Source organism: Sus scrofa, chromosome X, assembly GCF_054392235.1.
Source record: "Sus scrofa isolate SSC_HxYL_T2T_F1_AM1 chromosome X, Sscrofa_HxYL_maternal_Yorkshire_Landrace_v2.0, whole genome shotgun sequence".
Lineage (NCBI taxonomy): Eukaryota > Metazoa > Chordata > Mammalia > Artiodactyla > Suidae > Sus > Sus scrofa.
Window position 1 is genome coordinate 22,961,703 of NC_139401.1, and position 21,624 is coordinate 22,983,326.

Here is a 21,624-nt window from a genome sequence, read left to right on the forward strand (position 1 = left end):
CATACAGAAAAACATGAAGAGAATACAAAAATCATGGTGCTGAAAAATAAAAAGAATAAGATGCATAGCACAAAGTTATTAATATTTTTGTTTATTAAAAATTCATGCATACAAAACAATGTAAGTTTTCTAGAGCACATAGAAATGAAGGGTAGACCTTCCCTATTAAATGTTTACTTGTGTTCAGGAGAGAAGATTGGGGCTATGAACTGGGTGGAAAAAAGGAATATAAAGAGACTGAGAAAACAAGAGAAGGACATTACATTGACCAACTGTGTGCCTTGAACTGAAGAGTATAATTAGCTCTACGCTTTACATCTGATTTGATAATAATCTCCAAAAGTATGGCAAGAATGGTTGTACTAAGTAGGAGTTTAGTCAATAAACTTTTAGAATCTTAGAATGACACATTGACCACATTACAAATGCTTCTGTAATTCAGCTTATTAATCTTTTAAAATACCTTTTGAAATAAAGTCAATGATTAGAGATCAATCAGAGATGTATTTACAGGCAAAAAAAGGCTTTTCAGAAATCTTCAAATAACAGATCACATAGATGTCACTTTAAATAGAATATGAGTATTTGGAAAAAAGATTTTAAGGACATGAAGGTTTCAAAATATAAGGTGCTTAGGGAAAAGTGAAACAAATTAGATTTTAAAGTAACCTTTAAAGTAAACTAAAATAGACCTAGGCAAAATAGCAATACACACATTGCAATAAAAACATTAAAATGGCTGCCTATGTGGTAATCAGAGAGGAGTATGAGAAAAAATAGTTCATTAACAAGTAAGTAGTCATACCTACATTTGAATTTTAGAAAATGCAAATAAATATTTTACTAAAATAATTTCTAAGAGAAAAAATATTTAAACATCCAATTATTCATATTGATAAAAATATTTTCATTTCTATGTCATCTCAGGAGTTGAATCTGATTTAACACAACAGAAAAACAACCACAGGCCCAAGGGCAGAAAACTGTGAAATATTCAAAGACATTGTTTCACTTCCTTCATATAACTTTGAAATCCGAGTTCAGTGTCAGTTTGACTGGGGTGTGCCTCTTTGCTTGGCATTCTCATTTAATAATATAGTCACATCTGTAAAACTTGGGATATTGTCAAAAGAGACACAGAGAGCTAAAGCTGAACTAAAATGTTGTGAGAATATTAGCCCTTTGGGGTGAAAGAAATATTAAAAAGTCAACCATGGACCTAGGTTTCCACACCAGAATCCCTTAACAGGTTTAACAAAAGGCTACTTTAATTTGCACCCCGCCCCAGAAGACACCCTTAATGAGACTGGAAAAGAAAAACTTCCCTGCATTCCTTATTCTCTCCCATTTGGAACCAGAGAAAAAATAAGTAATTTCCATTTAACCTCTTTCTCAAGATCACTGACAATAGCATTTGTTTAGTATATTTGTTTCTTTCTAGGATTCTAAAGGGGAGGAAGAGGAGAAATAGAACATAAATCTGAATTAGCCATATTATTTATTTATTTATTTATTTATTTATTTATTTTTCTGCTGCACAGCATGGGGACCAAGTTATACTTACATGTATACATACTTTTTCCTCCCATTGTTATGTTCCGATGTAAGTATCTAGACATACTTCTCAATGCTACACAGCAGGATCTCATTGTTAATCCATTCCAAGAGCCATAGTTTGCATCCGTTAATCCCAAGATCCCGATTCCTCTCACTCCCACCCTCTCCCCAGGGGCAGCCATAAGTCTGTTCTCTATGATTTTCTTTTCTGTGGAAATGTTCAATTGTGCTGTATATTAGATTCCAGTTATAAGTGCTATCATATGGTATTTGTCTTTCTCTTCCTGACTTATTACACTCAGGATGAGAGTCTCTAGTTCCATCCATGTTGCTGCAAATGGCATTATGTCGTTCGTTTTCATGGCTGAGTAATATTCCATTGCGTAGATATCACATCTTCCTAATCCAATCATCTGTTGATGGGCATGTGGATTGTTTCTATCTCTTGGCTATTGAGAATAGTGCTGCAATGAACATGTGGGTGCATGTATCTTTTTTTTTTTTGCTATTTCTTTGGGCCGCTCCCGCGGCATATGGAGGTTCCCAGGCTAGGGGTCGAATCGGAGCTGTAGCCACTGGCCTACGCCAGAGCCACAGCAATGCGGGATCCGAGCCGCGTCTGCGACCTACACCACAGCTCACGGTAATGCCGGATCCTCAACCCACTGAGCAAGGGCAGGGACCGAACCCGCAACCTCATGGTTCCTAGTCGGATTCGTTAACCACTGCGCCACGATGGGAACTCCCCATGTATCTTTTTTTAAGGAGAGTTTTGACCAGATATATGCCCAAGAGTGGGACTGCTGGGTCATATGGTAGTTTTATGTACAGATTTCTAAAGTATCTCCATACTGTTCTCCATAGTGCTTGTACCAGCTTACATTCCCAGCAACAGTGCAGGACGGTTCCCTTTTCACCACACCCCCTCCAGCATTTGTTATTTGTGGACTTCTGAATGATGGCCATTCTGACTGGTGTGAGGTGGTATCTCATGGTTGTTTTGATTTGCATTTCTCTTATAATCAGCGATGTTGAACATTTTTTCATGTGCTTATTGGCCATCTGTATATCTTCTTTGGAGAATGGTCTACTCCAGTCTTTTTCCCATTTCTCCATTGGGTGGTTGGCTTTTTTACTGTTGAGTTATGAAAGTTGCTTATATATTCTAGAGATTAAGCCCTTGTTGGTTGCATCATTTGAAACTATTTTCTCCCATTCTGTAAGTTGTGTTTTTGGTTTCTTTTTGGTTTCCTTTGCTGTGCAAAACTTTTCAGTTTGATTAGGTCCCATTGGTTTATTTTTGCTTTTATTTCTGTTGCTTTGGGAGTCTGACCTGAGAAAATATTCATGATGTTGATGTCAGAGAATGTTTTGTCTATGTTCTCTTCCAGGAGTTTTATGGTGTCTTGTCTTACATTTAAGTCTTTCAGCCATTTTGAGATTATTTTCATGCATGGCATGAGGCTGTGTTCTAGTTTCATTGATTTGCATGCAGCTGTCCCGGTTTCCCAGCAATACTTGCTGAATAGACTTTCTTTTTCCCATTTTAGGTTCTTGCCTCCTTTGTCAAAGATTAATTGACCATAGGTGTCTGTGTTCTCTATTCTGTTCCATTGGCCTGTCTGTCTGTTTTGATCAGTACCACACTGTTTTGATGACTGTGGCTTTGTAACACTGCTTGAGGTCTGGGAGAGTTATACCTCCTGCTTGGTTTTTGTTTCTCAGGATTGCTTTGGCAATTCCAGGTCTTTTGTGATTCCATATAAACTTTTGGATGGTTTTTTCTAGTTCAGTGGAAAATGTCATGGGTAATTTGAATCTTTGGATTGTTTAGGGTAGTAGGGCCATTTTTACAATATTAATTTTTTGAATCCAGGAACATGGACTATCTTTCCATTTCTTTACATCTTCTCTAATTTCCTTGATTAAGGTTTTATAGTTCTCAGCATGTAAGTCCTTTACCTTCTTGGCCAGGTGTATTCCAGGTATTTGATTTTTGGGGGTGCAATTTTAAAAGGTATTGTATTTTTGTATTCCTTTTCTAACATTTCATTGTTAGTATACAGAAATGCAACTGATTTATGAATGTTAATCTTATATTCTGCTACTTTGGTGAATTTATTAATCAGTTCAAGTAGTTTTGGGGTTGAGTCCTTAGGGTTTTCTATGTATAGTATCATGTCATCTGCTTACAGTGACGGTTTTATCTCTTCTCTTCCTATTTGGATCCCTTTTATTTCTTTTGTTTGTCTGGTTGCTGTGGCTAGGACTTCCAACACTATATTGAATAACAGTGGTGAGAGTGGGTATCCCTGTCTTATTCCAGATTTCATTGGGAAGGCTTTCAATTTTTCTCCATTGAGTATTACATTTGCTGAGGGTTTGTCATAAATGGCTTTGATTATGTTCAGGAATGTTCCCTCTATACCCACTTTGGAGAGAGTTTTTATCATAAATGGATGATGCTTTCTCTGCATCTATTGAGATGATCATATGGTTTTTGACTTTTCTTTTGCTATTGTGGCATATGACATTGATTGATTTAGGTATGTTGAACCAACCTTGTGAACCTGCGATGAACTCCACCTGGTCATTTTGTATAATCTTTTTGATATGTTGTTGGATTTGGTTGGCTAAAATTATGTTGAGAATTTTTGCATCTATATTCATCAAGGATATTGGCCTATAGTTTTCTTTTTTGGTGGTATCTTTGTCTGGTTTTGGAATTAGGGTGATGGTGGCATCATAGAATGTCTTTGGGAGTATTCCTTCTTCTTCAACCTTTTGAAAAAGTTTGAGGATAATGGACACCAGATCCTCTTTATATGTTTGGTAGAATTCACCTGTGAAGCCATCTGGCCCTGGACTTTGATTTGTAGGGAGTGTTTTTAGGACATATTCAATTTCATTGCTAGTGATCGGTCTGTTCAGTTGGTCTCTTTCTTCTTGATTCAGTTTTGGCAGGCTATAAGATTCTAGAAAGTTGTCCATTTCTTCCAGATTGTCAAATTTGTTGGCATATAGTTGTTCATAGTATTCTCTTATGTTTTTTTGTATTTCTGTTATGACTTCTCCTTTTTCATTTCTGATTTTGATTATTTGGGTTCTTTCTCTCCTCTTCTTGGTCTAGCCAAGGGTTTGTCAATTTTGTTTACCTTTTCAAAGAACCAGCTCTTGGTTTTATTAATTTTCTTATTTTTTGAATCTCTATTTTATTGATTTCCTGTTTGATCTTATGATTTCCTTCCTTCTGCTTTTAGATCTTTTTTGTTCTTCTTTTTCTAATTCATTTAGGTGGTGGGTTAAGTTGTCAATTTGAGATCTTTCTTCTTTTTTGAGGAAGGCCTGTATCACTATGAATCTCCCTCTGAGTGCTGCTTTTGTGGTGTCCCATAGATTTTGAGCGGTTGTGCCTTCATTATCATTTGTCTCAAGGTATTTTTTAATTTCCTTCTTGATTTCCTCAATGACCCATGGGTTTTTCTAGTAGCATGTTGTTTAGTCTCCATGTAGTAGGTTTTTTTCTCATTTCTTTTCCTGTGGTTGATTTCTAGTTTCATGCCATTGTGGTCAGAGAAGAGACTTGAAATAATTTCTATGCTTCTAAATTTGTTGAGGTTAGCTTTGTGCCCCAATACATGATCAATTCTTGAGAATGTTCCATGTGCACTTGAGAAGAATGTGTATTCTGATTTTTTTGGATGTAGTGTCCTGAAGATGTCAACTACGTCTAACTTTTCTATTGTTTCCTTTAGGATCTCTGTTGCCTTATTGATTTTCTTTGTAGAGGATCTGTCCATTGATGTGAGTGGGATGTTAAAGTCTCCTACTATGATTATATTCCCATCATCTCCCTTTATGTGTGTTAATATTTGTTGTATGTATTTGGGTGCTCCTATATTTGGATCATATATGTTGATGATAGTGATATCCTCTTCTTGAATGGATCCTTTAACCATTAAATAGTGTCCTTCTTTGTCTTTCTTTATGGATTTTGCTTTAAAGTCTATTTTGTCTGATATGAGTATTGCAACTCCTGCTTTCCTGTCACGTCCATTGGCATGAAATATTTTTTCCCACCCTTCACTTTCAATCTATATGTATCCTTTGTCCTAAGGTGAGTTTCTTATAGGCAGCAGATTGAAGGTTTTTGCTTTTTTATCCAATCTGCTACTCTGTGTCTTCTGATTGGAGCATTCAGTCCCTTGACATTTAAGGTGATAATTTATAGATGATTATTTATTGCCATTTTAAACCTCATTTTTCAGTTGATTCTATGATTCTCCATTCTTTTCTTTTTTTGGTTGGATGGTCTCCAATTATTTTCTGCGTGAGTGTTTTTCTATTCATTTTTTCTGAATGTAATGTTTGGTTTCGATTTGTGCTGGCCCTGTTTTTTAAGTATGCTACCCCCTTCCTATAATTGTGTGTTTTAGCCTGATATTCCCATAGGTTCAAACACTTCATTACCATACTAAAATTATAAAGAAAAGTTTAAAAAGAAAATATTTCCTTACTTCCCATGCCAACATTTTATGATTTTGATGTCTCCTTTTTTATTTTTGTTTTAAACATGTTCATGATTAGATCTGTATGCTGAATGGGTTCTGTATTGCTGTATTCTTTAGCTTTAGTTTATTGGAAAAAAAATTATTTCCCGTTCTATTTTAAATCATATTCTTGCTGGATAAAGTATTCTAGGTTGCATATTTTTTCCTTTCAGAACCTTAAATATCTCTTGCCATTCCCTCTTGGCCTGTAGAATTTCTGTAGAGAAAGCAGCTGATAGCCTAATGGGGGGTTCCCTTATAAGTGACACTTTGCTTTTCTCTTGCTGCCTTTAGGATCCCCTATTTATCATTAACCTTTGCCATTTTTATTATAATGTGTTTTGGTGTGGGTCTATTTGGGTTCAATTTGTTTGGGGCCCTCTGTGCTTCCTGAATCTTGAAATCAGTATCCTTTAGATTTGGGGAGATTCCATGATAATTTCTTCAAATATATTTTCCATCCCCTTATATTTTTCTTCTCCTTCTGGAATTCCTATTATGCATAGATTGGCCCACTTTACATTATCCCATAGGTCTCTTGCACTACTTTCATGTTTTTTCATTTGGTTTTCTGTCTGCTGTCCTGTTTGGGTGATTTCCATTATTCTATCTTCCACATCACTAATTCGTTCTTCTGCATTATTCATTCTGATTTTTACTACCCTTAGCTCAGTTTGTATCTCTGCAAATGAATTTTCTAGTTTTTCTTGGCTCCTCCTTATATTTTCTAGTTCCTTTCTGAGGGTGTCTGCATTACTGTTCGTATCTTCTCTTAATTCCTTCAGTATTTTCACTATCTCCCTTTTGGACTCCACGTCTGTCAGACTGCAGAGGTCTGTTTCACTGTTGACTGCTTTAGATGAGTTCTCCTGTTGGTTTAACTGGGAATGGTTTCTGAGCTTCTTCATCTTGCTTGTTATTTTCTTTTTCTTGGTGAAGGTGTACTCCCCGTGGCTGGGCAGGGTTTGCCCTGGCACTTCTGTGGAATGTTTCCTGAGGGCTGGCAGTGTTGGTTGGTCTTCTCTGAGGCAGCAGGGTGTTTTCCAAGGGTGGGCAGGGCTAGCAGGGTCACTCTGAAGCAGAGGACCTCCCCAGGGCAGGTGGGACTGGCAGGTCTGCACCGCAACGGAGGCAGACTTTCCGTGGCTGGGCAGAGCTTGCTCTGGTGTTTGTGGGCTGCAGAGGTCTTCCAGGGGGCTGGTGGTGCTAGGCACTGCTCTGCAGGAGTGCAGCACCTCCGAGGGCAGGAGCGGTTAGTTGGGCCACTGGGAGACGAAGGGTCACTTCCCCAGGGCAGCCAGAACTGACAGGACCACCCCGTGATGGAGGTAGACTTCCCATGGCCGGGCAGAGCCTGCTCTGGCATTTCTGGGCTGCGGAGCTCTTCCATGGGCCTGGCAGTGCTGGGTGCTGCTCCGCAGGAGTGTAGCCCCTCCAGAGGGCAGGCAGGCCAGGGTGGGGAAAGTCCCTGAGGTAGTCAGCTTCCTGTGAGTGGTGAAGCCAGCCCTCCAGGATGGCAGGTGGCCTCAGGTCAGGTAGGCATGGGGTAGGGGACAGGGGATGCACTGGGTAGCACTGCTCTCTGCTAGCTGGTGGGCAAGTGCACTCGCTGGGTGCAAGGAGTATTCTATGGCAGCCCGCCCCTCCTCCTCTCTCCTTCCCAACACTGATGGCTTGTCTCTCAGGGGGTCCAGATCTTCTCCAAGGTTCCCCCTGTTGTGGCTTTCCACTCCCCAGCCCTTAGCATATTGCTCCCTCCATGCGCGATGCACCACTTCCTAATCCCTCAGGCTGTCTCTGCACTGCCAACCTGACCAACCACTTCCTAGTCCCCCAGGCTGTCTCCATACTGCCAATCCAACCAACCACTTCCTAGTCCCCCAGGCTGTCTTCACGCCACCAACCCAATGGACCCAACCAACTGCTTCCTAGTCCCCCAAGCTGTCTCTGCACCACAACCCCTAACCCGGTCCCAGGGACTAACCTCTGAAGCCACAGTCTCTGTGCCAGACCCCACCCAAGCATCTCAGTTTTTGGTTTTTGGTGACTGTGCCAGTAGTTCAGATGATCTGTTTGGCTCTCACTCTGCTTTTCATATCTCAGACCTACTGCTGTGCTCTTCTCAGCATCTGGAGATCCCTCTGACTCAGCTGATCTTTCTGTCAATTAGTTGACTTTCCAGGGTGTGGGTTCCCTTTCTCCTTCAGAGTTCCCTTTCGGGAGCACCCGTCCAGTCCAGATAACCCTTCTCTCACTATCCTCTTTTGTCTCGTTTTACCCAGTTATGTCACAAGATCCTTGCCATTATTGGAGGTTTAAGTTCTTCTGCCAGCGTTTAGTTGCTGTTCTGTGCGAGTCATTTAACCTGTAGATGTGGGGTTTTTTTGTTGTATTTGTGGGACAGGGCGAGGATGTCCCCCTACTCTTCTGCCATCTTGCCTTCCTCTCCCTGAATTAGCCACATTAATAAAATTATTTTAAAAATGTCATGACAAAAAAAAAAAAAAATGTCATGACAGGAGTTCCCATCATGTCTCAGTGGTTAACGCATCTGACTAGGAACCGTGACGTGGGCTCAATCCCTGGTCTTGCCCAGTGGGTTAAGGATCCGGCATTGCCATGAGCTGTGGTGTAGGTCACAGACACAGCTCTGATCCCACATTGCTGTGGATCTGGCATAGGTCAGTGGCTATAGCTCCGATTAGATCCCTAGCCTGGGAACCTCCATATGCTGCTGGTACAGCCCTAAAAAAGACAAAAAAAGAAAAAAGAAAAGGAAAGGAAAGAAAGAAAATGCAAGGGTCATCACTAAAAGGAAAAAAAAGAATGAAATAATAATCCAAAACAGTTAAGGGAAAAGGTTTGGAGGAGGGGCAGCAAAAGAAAAAAGCAAAGAAATAACAATAATGATGATGATGATGATGATGATGTCATGGCAGCCCAGTGCATCTAAGTGCTCATATTTGAACACTTGTGATGGCCTCAACTGAACACAAGCAGACAGCATCAAAGAGATCCAACTTCTATTCCCCATTAAAACTTTTTCTTTTGACAGAACTTATACTTTGGGTTGTCTCCTTTAAAGAGATGTTAATATTTAACAGTTTCTTCAAAATAGCAAAATAATTTGAGTTGATATAATGCATCAAGGATAAATATATTTTTTAAATCTCTCCAAATAAAAACATAGTTTCCACAAATCTGTTTTTCCAATATCAATCATCCTACCTACATTCTTTAGCCTTAACTTGAATTTAAAAAATTTTTAATGTATACATTAGGGTTTCCACAAGGAAAGATGCATCAAGAGGTAGGCAAAGTCAAGTTTATTTTTATTCTGGTTAGTAGCTGCAATTAGAGGGGGAATTCCAGTGATAGTAATACAAACAAATAAATATCTTTTAATTTTGGTAATTACTTAACTATGTGCTAGAACTCTTAACTATTTTAATGTACTAACTCATTTAACTTCTACAACAACAAATGTTACCCCCTTTTTATAAAACCTTATGAACTGAAAGATGAAGTAACTTTGTTCTATGTCAAAGAGTTAGTAAATGGTAGAAGTAGGATGCAACTTGAGGCAGTCCAGCTCCTGTACTCTTAATCACAATTCAATAACACTCCATTAAAAATATATTACCAGAAGAACACCTATTGTTCTGAAACTCTTCCAAAAAACTGCAGAGAAAGGAACACTCCCACGTTCATTCTATATAGCCACCATCGCCCTCATGCCAAAATCAAAGACACACACACAAAAAAAAAAAACGCAAATGACAGACCAATATGACTGATAAACAGAGATGCAAAAATCTTCAACATGATATTAGCAAACCAAATCCAACAATACATTAAAAAAATCATATGTCATAATTAAGTGGGATTTATCTCAGGAATGAAAGAATTCTTCAGTATATGCATATCAATCAATTTGATAAACCACAGTAACAAACCAAAGAATAAAAACCATATGATTATTGCAATAGATGCAGAAAAGGCTTCTGATAAAATTCAATGCCCATTTTTTTTAAATGCTGCATTTTATTTATTTATTTTGTCTTTTTGCCATTTCTTGGGCCGCTCCCCCAGCATATGGAGGTTCCCAGGCTAGGGGTCATCAGAGCTGTAGCCACCGGCGCCTATGCCAGAGCCACAGCAACGCGGGATCCGAGCCGCGTCTGCCACCTACACCACAGCTCACGGCAACGCCAGATCGTTAACCCACTGAGCAAGGCCAGGGATCGAATCTGCAACCTCATGGTTCCTAGTCGGATTCATTAACCACTGAGCCACAACAGGAACTCCTCAATGCCCATTTTTGATTTAAAAAAAAAAAAAAGAACGTCTAGAAAGTGGGCAAAGAGGGAACCCACAGCTAACATAATTGTCAATGGTGAAAAGCTGAGAGCATTCCCACTAAGATTAGGAACAAGACAAGGATGTCCACTCTCACCACTGTTACTCAATATAGTTTTGGAAATCCTAGCCACAGAAATAAGCGAGGAAAATTAAATAAAAGGAATCCAAGCTGGAAAAGAAGTAAAACTGTCAAGGTTTGCAAAAGACATGATACTATACATAGAAAACCCCAATGATACTACCAGAAACTACTAGAACTCATCAATGAATTCAGAAAACTTACAGGATACAAACTTAATACACAGAAGTATCTTGCATTCCTATACACTAAGTATGAAAGATTGGAAAGAGAAATGAAGAAAACAATCACATTTACCATTGCATCAAAGAGAAAAAATACTTAGGAATGAACCTCCCTAAAGAGACAAAATACCTGTAGTCTGACAGCTCTAAGGCACTGATGAAGGAAATAAAAGATGACACAAACAGATGGAAAGAAATACCATGCTCCTGAATCAGCAGGATCAACGTTGTGGAAAATAACTATACTACCCAAGGCAGTCTACACATTCAGTTCAATCTTTATTAAAATTATAATGGCATTTTTCACAGAACTAGAACAAAAATTTTTTTAATTGGTATGGAAACAGGAAAGATCTCAAATAGTTAAAGCACTCCTGAGAAAGAAAAATGGAACTGGAGGAACGAGCCTCCCCTACTTCAGATTTTACTAAAAATTTACAGTCATCCAAACAGTATGATACTGGCACAAAAACAGAAATATACATCAGTGGATCAGAACATAAAGCCCAGAAATAAACCCACACACCTATAGTCAACTAATCTATGACAAAGGAGGCAAGACCATACAGTGGAGAAAAGACAGTTTCTTCAATAAATAGTGTAAGAAAACTGTACAGACACATGTAAAAGATTAAAATTAGAACATTCACTTACTCTGTGCACAAAAATAAACTCAAAATGGATTAAGGACCTAAATGCAAGGTCAGATACTATCAAACTCCCAGAGTAATGAAAATAAAAACAAAAATAAATAAATGGGACCTAATTAAACTTAAAAACCTTTGTACCAAAAAAGGAAACCATTAGTAAAACGAACAACAACCCACAGAATGAGAGAATATTTTTGCAAACAAAGCAACTGACAAGGTATTAACCTTCAAAACATACAAACATCTCATGGAGCTTCATATCAAAACACAAAAATCCAATCTAAAAATGAGCAGAAGACCTAAATAGACATTTCTCCAAAGAAGATAGACAGATGGCCAAAAAACAACAAACAAACCAAAAAAAAAAATTAGAAGATGCTTAACATCGTTCATTATTAAAGAAATGCAAATGAAAACTACAATGGGTATCATCTCACTGAGGTCATAATGGCAATCATCAAGAAGTCTACAAACAAATGCTGGAGAGAGTGTGGAGAGAAAAAGGAACTCTCCTACACTGCTGATAGGAATGTAAGCTGGTGTGGCCACTATGGAGAACAGTATGGAGGTACTTTAAAAAACCAAATAGAGAACTACCATATGATCTAGAAATCCCACTCCCAGGAATCTATCCAGAGAAAACTGTAATTCAAAAAGATACATGCACCCCAATGACTATTTACAATAGCCAAGTCATGGAAGCAACCTAAATGTCCATCAACAAAGCAATGGATAAAGAGGTGATATATGCAATGGAGTATTAATTGGTCATAAGAAAAAATGAAATAATGCCATTTTCAGCAATATGGATGAACCTAGAGATTATCACACTAAGTGAAGTAAGTCAGAGAAAGACAAATATCATATGAGATCAGCAAGGTGTGGAGCCTAATAGAGAATGATACAGGGATACTTGTTAACAAAACAGAAACAGACTCAAAGATTTCAAAACCACACTTACGGTTACCAAAGGGAAAACACTGGGGGGAGGTGTAGATTGGGAGGTTAGGACTGACATATACACATTACTATATACAAAATCAATCGATGATAAGGACCTACCATATATCCCGGGTACATCCACTCAATATTCTGTAATAGCCCATATGGGGAAAAAATCTGAAAAAGAACGGATATATATGTGTATGTATGGCTGTACACCTAAAACTGACACAACACTGTTAAGTCACCTATACTCCAATAAATTTTACTTTAAAAAATAATAAAGAATTTTTTTTGTCTTTGAGGGCCGCACTGGCAGCATATGGAGGTTCCCAGGCTAGAGGTCGAATCAGAGCTGTAGCCTCCAGCCTAGCCCAGAACCAGAGCAATGCAGGATCTGAACCACCTCTGTGACCTACACCACAGCTCACAGCAATGCCAGATCGTTAACCCACTGAGCAAGGGCAGGGATTGAACCCACATCCTCATGGATGCTAGTCAGGATCATTAACCACTGAGCAACGACAGGAACTCCAAGAATTATTTTTTTTAATGTATATTACCTGAAGAGTCTGAGGCAATTGGCTAAATTAGGTTATTTTTATGGTAATTTTTTATTGGTCTGCAACATTCTTTTTTTACAAAATTTTATTTGAGTATAGTTGACTTACAATGTTTTATTAGTTTCAGGTGTATAGCAAAATTAATTGTTTATACTTATATCCATTCTTTTTTCCCATATATGTTATTACAGAATATTGAGTAGAGTTCCCTGTGCTATACAGTTATCTATTTTATATATAATAGTGCGCATATATGTTAATCCTAGCCTAATTCGAACAACATTCTTAATTTTTCCTTATCTTCTCTAACCACTGTCTGAATTATGTATTCCTTTTCCAAGAAGCTAAAAGAATTCCTATCCAGTAAGTTACTTAAAAATCCCAAGTTTTAGTTCTTTTTATCTATAAAATAAAGGTATCACAGATGCACAATCCCTAGTTCACAATTTCAAAATCTTAAAAATACTCTAGAAACCAAAGTATTTTTTCATTCGCCTAATTCATCAGACCTGAACTCCTCTGACAGTCTCCTCTCCTTTCCTCGCTTGTCCTCCCGTCCAATCTTATTTTGTGAAGCTTCCTCTAAAGCCTTCTGCTCCCCTCAAGGCTGTCAAATGTTCCTCCCCTGTGTTCTCCAATAACATTTAAGATTAGATTTTGACTATGTGGGAGTATGTTTTAGTCAACAGTCTTCTTCACCTACCTACTCTCTTCTTTTCCTCATCCTTTTAGTCAGAAATCATCCACAATGCTCTTCTCAGAGATAAAAGTTACTCAAATTCAGAGGTTAAGTTACCCAAAGTATAAAAATTCTTAGGATATAAGTAAGGCAAAACATGGTCTTAGGGAACCCTAATCAAGCGTCCCTGGATACAAGGGCATGTAGGGAAAATCATCACTTCTCTCTCTGAGATTAGCACTAATTAGTTCCAACATTTAATAAGGTCAGAAGCCAAGGCATGAAATTCATGCAGGCACATTTTTGTAACTTATACCAGATTTGGGGGCACTGATGTAAAGAAGGACTATAATAGTCAGAATTTATTACAGAAAAATTCCATACTGAATATTCAAGTACTTCAGGTAGGTGACAGCTATTCTATTGAAAAATATTGTTTTAATTTTTTCCTAGAAAAAGTAAATTACTTATAATTGATAAAAGAACAATACAAAAACATCACAGGCTGCTATAGTTTCATTTGTGGATGATAACACTTAAAATTTGTTTTTTGTTTTTTTTCTTGATTTTAAAATGGCAATGTGTTTTTTGGTCTCTGTTTAGGTAAACACTTCTTAAATTTTAAAAAAAGGAAAAAATTCACACAAGATATTCAACTTGTCTGCTTTGAAGAACTATATTAAAGAAGATGCAAGGATAAAAAAAAAATCAAACCCTAAATAATGATAAAAATAGAGGTATCCTCAGTTAATATATGGTAGCTCTCAGCATGATCAGCATGAAGAGAATAAACTATCAGGTTTTGAAACTGAGTTTACTATGGTTCTCAATGTCCTTTTATTTATATTTTCTAATTTTAAAACAGAGATACAAGCTAGTTTGCTTTTTTAAAAGTACCACATTGGCTCAAAAGTGATGCCTGTTCATAAACAAATTCCATGCAACACTAATAGCATAAGCCATAAAGAATGAAAAGGGCTTTTGTAGGTTTGAATGCTGAAATTTTCTGCAAGGTAAAAAATGACTCAAGTAGTTAGGTTTACCTTAGGGAACAGTCATTCAAAACTGGAATCATGGAGTTCCCGTCATGACGCAGTGGTTAACGAATCCGACTAGGAACCATGAGATTGTGGGTTCGATCCCTGCCCTTGCTCAGTGGGTTAACGATCTGTTATTGCCGTGAGCTGTGGTGTAGATCGCAGATGTGGCTCGGATCCCACGTTGCTGTGGCTCTGGCGTAGGCTGGCAGCTACAGCTCCAGTTAGACCCCTAGCCTGGGAACCTCCATATGCCACGGGAGCAGCCCAAGAAATGGCAAAAAGACAAAAAGACAAAAAAAAAAAAAAAAAAAAAAAAAAAACGGAATCATAGGAGATTAAAATCCATAAAATATGGTGGTATATGAAATCAGTCCTTTTAATGCTGTTTCATTAATTACAAGATGCCATCCAAGAGTTCATCGTATTTTGAAATTTGGTTTGCTCAGCTATGAGAAACAAATGGAAATAAACCAGAAAAATCTCCTTAATGAATTTAGTGGTCCTATCTAATTCAGAGATTTTCCTCCTTTGTTATGATAAAATTACTTTGATGCTACATTTTCCTAAGTTAGAGAGCCAGTATCTAACCAATAGAATGGTTCTACTCATGAATAGGCTTACCTGTCGTGAATAAGTAAGCTTATCGTCTTTTCTCCATCTCCTGACTTCTACTCACTTCTCCCACAGTGGGGGAAAAAGTCTTTGCAGTAGAATGGCAATTTGCAAATGCCTTGTTTATATCTTTACACATATCATTTGTTTTTCATATTTCTCCCACTACCATTTTCTCATTTCTGCCATGGAGTATTCTCACTTTTCTGTTACACTTCAGTGTGTCATATGGGTGATGTGAAGCTGAAGTGGCTTAGTTTATAGGCCATAAAATTTTGATGATGGTTAAGTTAATTTTGCATAAAGATGAAGGAGCCAAAGCTGCCAAAGTCATTCATAAAAAACAACCTTGCAAGTGGTGGGTTACTGTTTAGTTTAACTGGGCCCAGCTCTTTGCCTGAGATTATTTAAAACTGCATTATTCACAGTGAACCTCCTGTTTGTGACAGTGTTTGCCTTTCTAACATGTTTACAGTTTTAAAATGACAGCTTCTGTCACTGACTCATTTGTTCAGCCACTGACAATGTAATACACTGTTCTAAAATAAAGTCTCAATCTAACTAGATAGTTAAGCAAGTGAAAAGCTGCTGGTTTCTTTTCACAATTATTAAATTTTATTTTCCAAACACTCATGGGCTCATGACTTTTCAAAAGACTCTACATAAGTCTAAGACCCAATTAGTAATTCCAGCATAGTGGCCTTAAGATACAATCAAATGACAGTGATTCAGGCATTCACTGATTTATTCACAAAAACTGTTCATAGAAAATAGCAAATGGATCACAAGCAATGACCTCAGGGAAGAAGCACCTTAATGGGGAAAAGATTTTTTTATCCATCACATAAATAAAATATTTTATTGGATAATCATTGATGTATAACAAACTACTTCAAAATGCACTGACTTAAAAGTAAACATTTATTATCTCACATTTTCTTTGGGTGAAGAATTCAGAGATAACCTAGCTAGATGGTTTTGACTCAGAATCTCTCATGAAGTTGAGGTCAAGATGTTATCCAGGGCTGCAGTAATTTGTTAGGTCGACTGCAGATTCCGATTTACCTGAAACAATCCTGGTTATGCCCCCTTTCCTGGCATAATTGTAATTAGCATTACATTTCATTTTCAAAGGTGTCCTAGATTGTATAATACATTCATCACTGAACTAATTTGTGAAGCTATATCCAGAGCAGACTACTTCTAATATGAAAAAAGTCTGCTGTTTCAATTTCTTATCCCCTCACCTCCTCTTCCCACCAAACACACACAGAGTAGCTTTCCTTACTTTCTGATTTCAAGTTATCTCACCTTTCCATCAATTCTGAGAGCATCCAGTATTCTTTTAATAAATTTCCACTTGTTTAAATTAACCCAAGTCAAGTTCGGTTGCTTGCAACTAAAGAATCCTAAACTGAAAAGACAATGCTGTGGTGGTTCTGCTTTTATGCTAAGGGTAATGTACATTTATGAAAAGGTATTATATAGATTGAGATGAGGGGAAGAATTATATGTACATTTTAAAACAGTTGCTTATTGGCTATAGCACAGAGAAGATTTAGAAGGATAAGGCCAGAAATAAGAAAGCTAGTTAGGAGCTAATGCAGTAGTCTGCATGATACCAGATGATGCTGTAGACTAGGATATGGGCAATGAAGACAGCGAGATATAATGGATTCAAGAGATTTAATAAGTGAAAACTGAAAGGACTTGATGGTGGAATGGATACAGAAAGAAAAGGAGACATAGATACTAAGAATGATTCCTATGATTTTAGCCTATAAAGGGGAAGTGTGATGCATCTATTGAGTATAACAGAAGACAAAGGAAGAGAATCAGATATGTGACTTTAAGGTTCCTTTGAGACATTCTAGAAGGGAAACTGAGTAGGCAGTTGAACACACATAAGGGAGATCACTGAGAAGTGATCTAGGCTAGATAAATATTTGCATGCCATCTTCCTACTCATAGTATAAGAAAAAAAAAAAAAGACATAAGTGCAGTGAGATCACCTAGATCAGTTCTTTACCCTGGGTAAACACCCTGGTTAAACACTAGAATCACCTGAGGAATTTTTTTTAAGCTCATTGGTAATTTGATAGAGATTGTACTGAATGTGTAGATTGCCTTGGGTACTACGTACTTTTGACAATATTGATTCTTCCCATCCAAGAGCATAGTATATCTTTCCATCTGTTTATGTCATCACTGATTCCTTTCATCAGTGTCTTACAGCGATCAAGTACAGGTCTTTTGTCTTTTTAGGTAGGTTCATTCATAAGTATTTAATTCACAATGTGATGGTAAATGAGATTGTTTTCCTAATTTCTCTTTCTGATCTTTCATTGTTAGTATATGGAAAAAAAATAAAAATCATAAGATCATCCCAATACATACAGGAAAAGCTTTTGACAAAATTCAAATGCTTTATCATTTATTCATGATAAAAATATTCAACAAATTAGGTATAATGAATGTAACTTAACATACTAAAGACCATATATGATATGGCCATATACCATTCATTCATGATAAAAACACTCAACAAATTAGGTATATAGTGAATGCACCTTAACATAATAAAGGCCATATATGATAAACCCACAATTAACATCATACTCGGTGGTAAAAGGTTTAAAGCACTTTGTCTAAGTTCAGCAACAGGAAAGGATGCCAACATTCACAACTATGATAACATAGTAGTAGAAAAGTCCTAGCCAGAGTAATTAGGCAAGAAAAAGAAATAAAGTCATCAGAATAGGAAAGGCAGTTGTAAAGTTCTTTCTGTCTGCAAACAACATTATTTTATACATAGACAATCTTAAAGACTTTATTCAAAAATTGTTAGATCTAATCAACAAATGGTAAAGTTTCTGGATATAAAATCAACATGCAAAAATTAATATAACTTCTAAACATTAACTATGAGTTAACTGAAACATAATTAAAGAATCCCATTTACCACAGAATCAAAAATAGTGAAATACTTATGAATATATTTAACCAAGGAAGTAAAATATCTGTACACTCAAAACTATAAAATAGTGATAAAAGGAACTGAAGAAGACAGAAATAAACAGAAAGATATCCTATGTTCACGGATTTGAATATTGTTTAAACGTCCAGACACACCAAGCCATCTATATATTTAATCCAATTCCTATCAAGGGGTCCAATGGCATCTTTTAAAGAAACAGGAAAAACAGTCCTAAAATCTGTACGGAACCTCAAAAGACTCCCAAAAGCAAACCTAAGAAAGAAGAAAGCTGGAGGCATCATACTTTCTGATTTCAAGCTCTATTACAAAGCTTTAGTAATAAAATCAATATGGTATTGGCATAAAAATCAGATCAATAGACAATAGAGCAGATAAATAAATGCATTCATATATGGTCAAATACTTTTGACAAGGCAGCCAAGAATACTCAATGGAGAAAAGATAGTCTCTCCAATAAATAGTACAGGGAAAATTGGATATTTATTTACATGACAAAGAATGAAATGAGATCTCTTGCACCACTCACAAAAATTACATGGAAATAGATTAAATACTTAAATGCAGGCCTGAAACCAAGTAAAGCCTGAAAGAAAACACAAGGGAAAATCTTCTTGACTTAGGTCCTGTTAATGATTTTCTAGATTTAACACTTAAAGTATAAACAATAAAATCAAAAACAAACAAATGGAACTTCATCAAACTAAAAAGCCTCTACACAGCAAAAGAAACACTCAATAAATTGAAAAGACAATGGAGAAAAATATTTGCAAACAACACATCTGATTAGGGTTCATGTCCAAAATATGTAAAGACACTCATAAAACTCAAGAGGAAAATAAATAATCCAAATTTAAAATGAGCAAAATACATTAATACACATTTTCCCAAGAAAATATTCAAATGGCCAACCATTACATGAAATGGCATGCAACATCACTATTTATTAGAGAAAGGCAAATCAAAACCACAATGAGATATACATTCATATCTGTTAGGTGGCTATCATTAAAAAGAAAATAGATAACAAACGCCAGCAACGCTGTGAAAAAAAAAAGCAAACCTTTGTGCTGTATTGGTGGGAATGTAAATTGATACAGCCAGTAGAGAAAACAGTAGGTAAATTTCTCAAAAAATCAAAAATGAAAGTACCCTATGATCAAACAATTCCACTTCAGGGTATGCATACAAGGGGGAAAAAACCCACTATCACAGAGAGTTATCTTCATTCCCAGGTTCACTTCAGTATTTACAATATTCAAAACAGATGTATGAAGAAAATGTGGTTATACACATGCATGCACACACACAGAGAGGTACATATATACAGCTCAGCCTTTAAAAAGAAGGAAATTCTATAGTGGTGTCAATGTGGATGGACCTTGAAGGTGTTAGACTAAGTGAAATTAATCAGACAAGTACTTTATGACCTCAGTTTTATATAGAATTTAGAGAAATCAAATTCATAGAAACAGAGGTCATACCTGTGGTTGCCAGAAGTGGCAGGTATGGGTTGGGTGAAGGAGGTCAAAAGATACAAACTTCCAGTTTTAAGATAAATAAATTCCAGGGATGTAATGTACAACTTGATGACTATAGCTAACAGTGTATTGACATGTTCACTAAAGCTATTGTGGGAATCATTTCACAATACATACATATATCAAATAATCGTATTATAACCTTAAATTCATACAATATTATGTCAATTATTTCTAAATAAAACTGGAAAAAAATCTCTGTGATTTTATTAAGCATCCAGGGTTGAGAACTACTATATAGTAAGTATATGGAATAAGAAAAGAAGGGCTAAGTTAAGATGAGCTGGCAAGTGATAAAGAGTGGAAGCAACCAGAGAGATAAGGGAAAAAACAAACAAACAGGCGGTGTCAACATGAATACTAGAAAGCCAAAGCATGGATATTTAAACAGGAAGAAAATGGTCAATTTTGGAAAATAACTGCTGAGGTGTAAGCTCAATGATAACTAAGAAATGTCTGTCATAAATAGTGATACTCAATGCAATCCCTATCAAATCACCCATGACATTTTTCACAGAACTAGAATAAACCATCCAAAAATGTATATGGAACCACAAACGACCTGGAATTGCCAAAGCAATACTGAAGAACAAAAACCAAGCAGGAGGCATAACTCTCCCAGACTTCAGGCAATATTACAAAGCCACCGTCATCAAGACAGTGTGGGACTGGTACCAAAACAGACAGACAGACCAATGCAACAGAACAGAGAATGCGGAAATAAACCCAGACACCTATGGTCAATTAATCTTTGACAAAGGAGGCAAGAACCTAAAATGGGAAAAAGACAGTCTTTTCAGCAAGAATTGCTTGGAAACCTGGACAGCTGCATGCAAATCAATCAAACTAGACAAACCCTCACACCATGCATGAAAATAAACTCAAAATGGCTGAAAGACTTAAATGTAAGACAAGACACTGTCAAACTCCTGGAAGACAATATAGGCAAAACATTCTCTGACATCAACCTTACAAATGTTTTCTCAGGTCAGTCTCCGAAAGCAAGAGAATAAAAGCAAAAATAAACCAAGGGGACCTTATGAAACTGACAAGCTTTTGCACAGCAAAGGAACCCAAATGGAAACAAAAAGACAACTTACAGAATGGGAGAAAATAGTTTCAAATGATGCAACTGACAAGGGCTTAATCTCTAAAATATACAAACAATTTAGAGAACTCAAAAAAACAAAAACAGCCAACAACCCAATGAAAAAATGGACAAAAGTTATGAACAGACATTTCTTCAGAGAAAATATACAGATGACCAACAAGCACATGAAAAAATGCTCAACATCCCTGATTATCGGAGAAATGCAAATCAAAACTTCCATGAGATTCCACCTCACACCAGTCAGAATAGCCAACATTCAGAAGTCCACAAATAACAAATGCTGGAGAGGGTGTGGAGAAAAGGGAACCCTCCTGCTCTGTTGCTGGGAATGTAAGTTGGTACAACCACTATGGAGAACACTATGGAGATACCTTAGAAATCTATACATAGATCTACCATATGACCCAGCAATCCCACTCCTGGGCATATATCTGGACAAAATTTTCCTTGAAAAAGACACACGCACCCGCACGTTCATTGCAGCACTATTCACACTAGCCAAGACATGGAAACAACCCAAATGCCCATTGACGGATGACTAGATTAGCAAGATGTGGTATATATACACAATGGAATACTACTCAGTCATACAAAAGAACAAAATAATGCCATTTGCAGCAACATGGATGGAACTAAGTTAAGTCAGAAAGAGCAAGAGAAATACCACATGGTATCACATATCTGGAATCTAATATACGGCACAAATGAACCTTTCCACA

General features: G+C 36.9%; 1 protein-coding gene across 2 annotated transcripts in view; it reads right to left on the reverse strand.

Moving 5' to 3' along the window:
* LOC110257826 (uncharacterized) overlaps positions 1 to 21,624 on the reverse strand; it is an 830,584-nt gene that overhangs the window by 698,910 nt on the left and 110,050 nt on the right. For both annotated transcript variants that reach the window (XR_014835820.1, XM_085008757.1), the window contains exon 2: positions 12,485 to 12,541. Coding sequence is in view for 1 of the 2 variants with exons in the window: in XM_085008757.1 (XP_084864883.1) it covers positions 12,485 to 12,541 (57 nt within the window). In the remaining variant the exon portion in view is untranslated. The remainder of the gene's footprint in view (positions 1 to 12,484; positions 12,542 to 21,624) is intronic.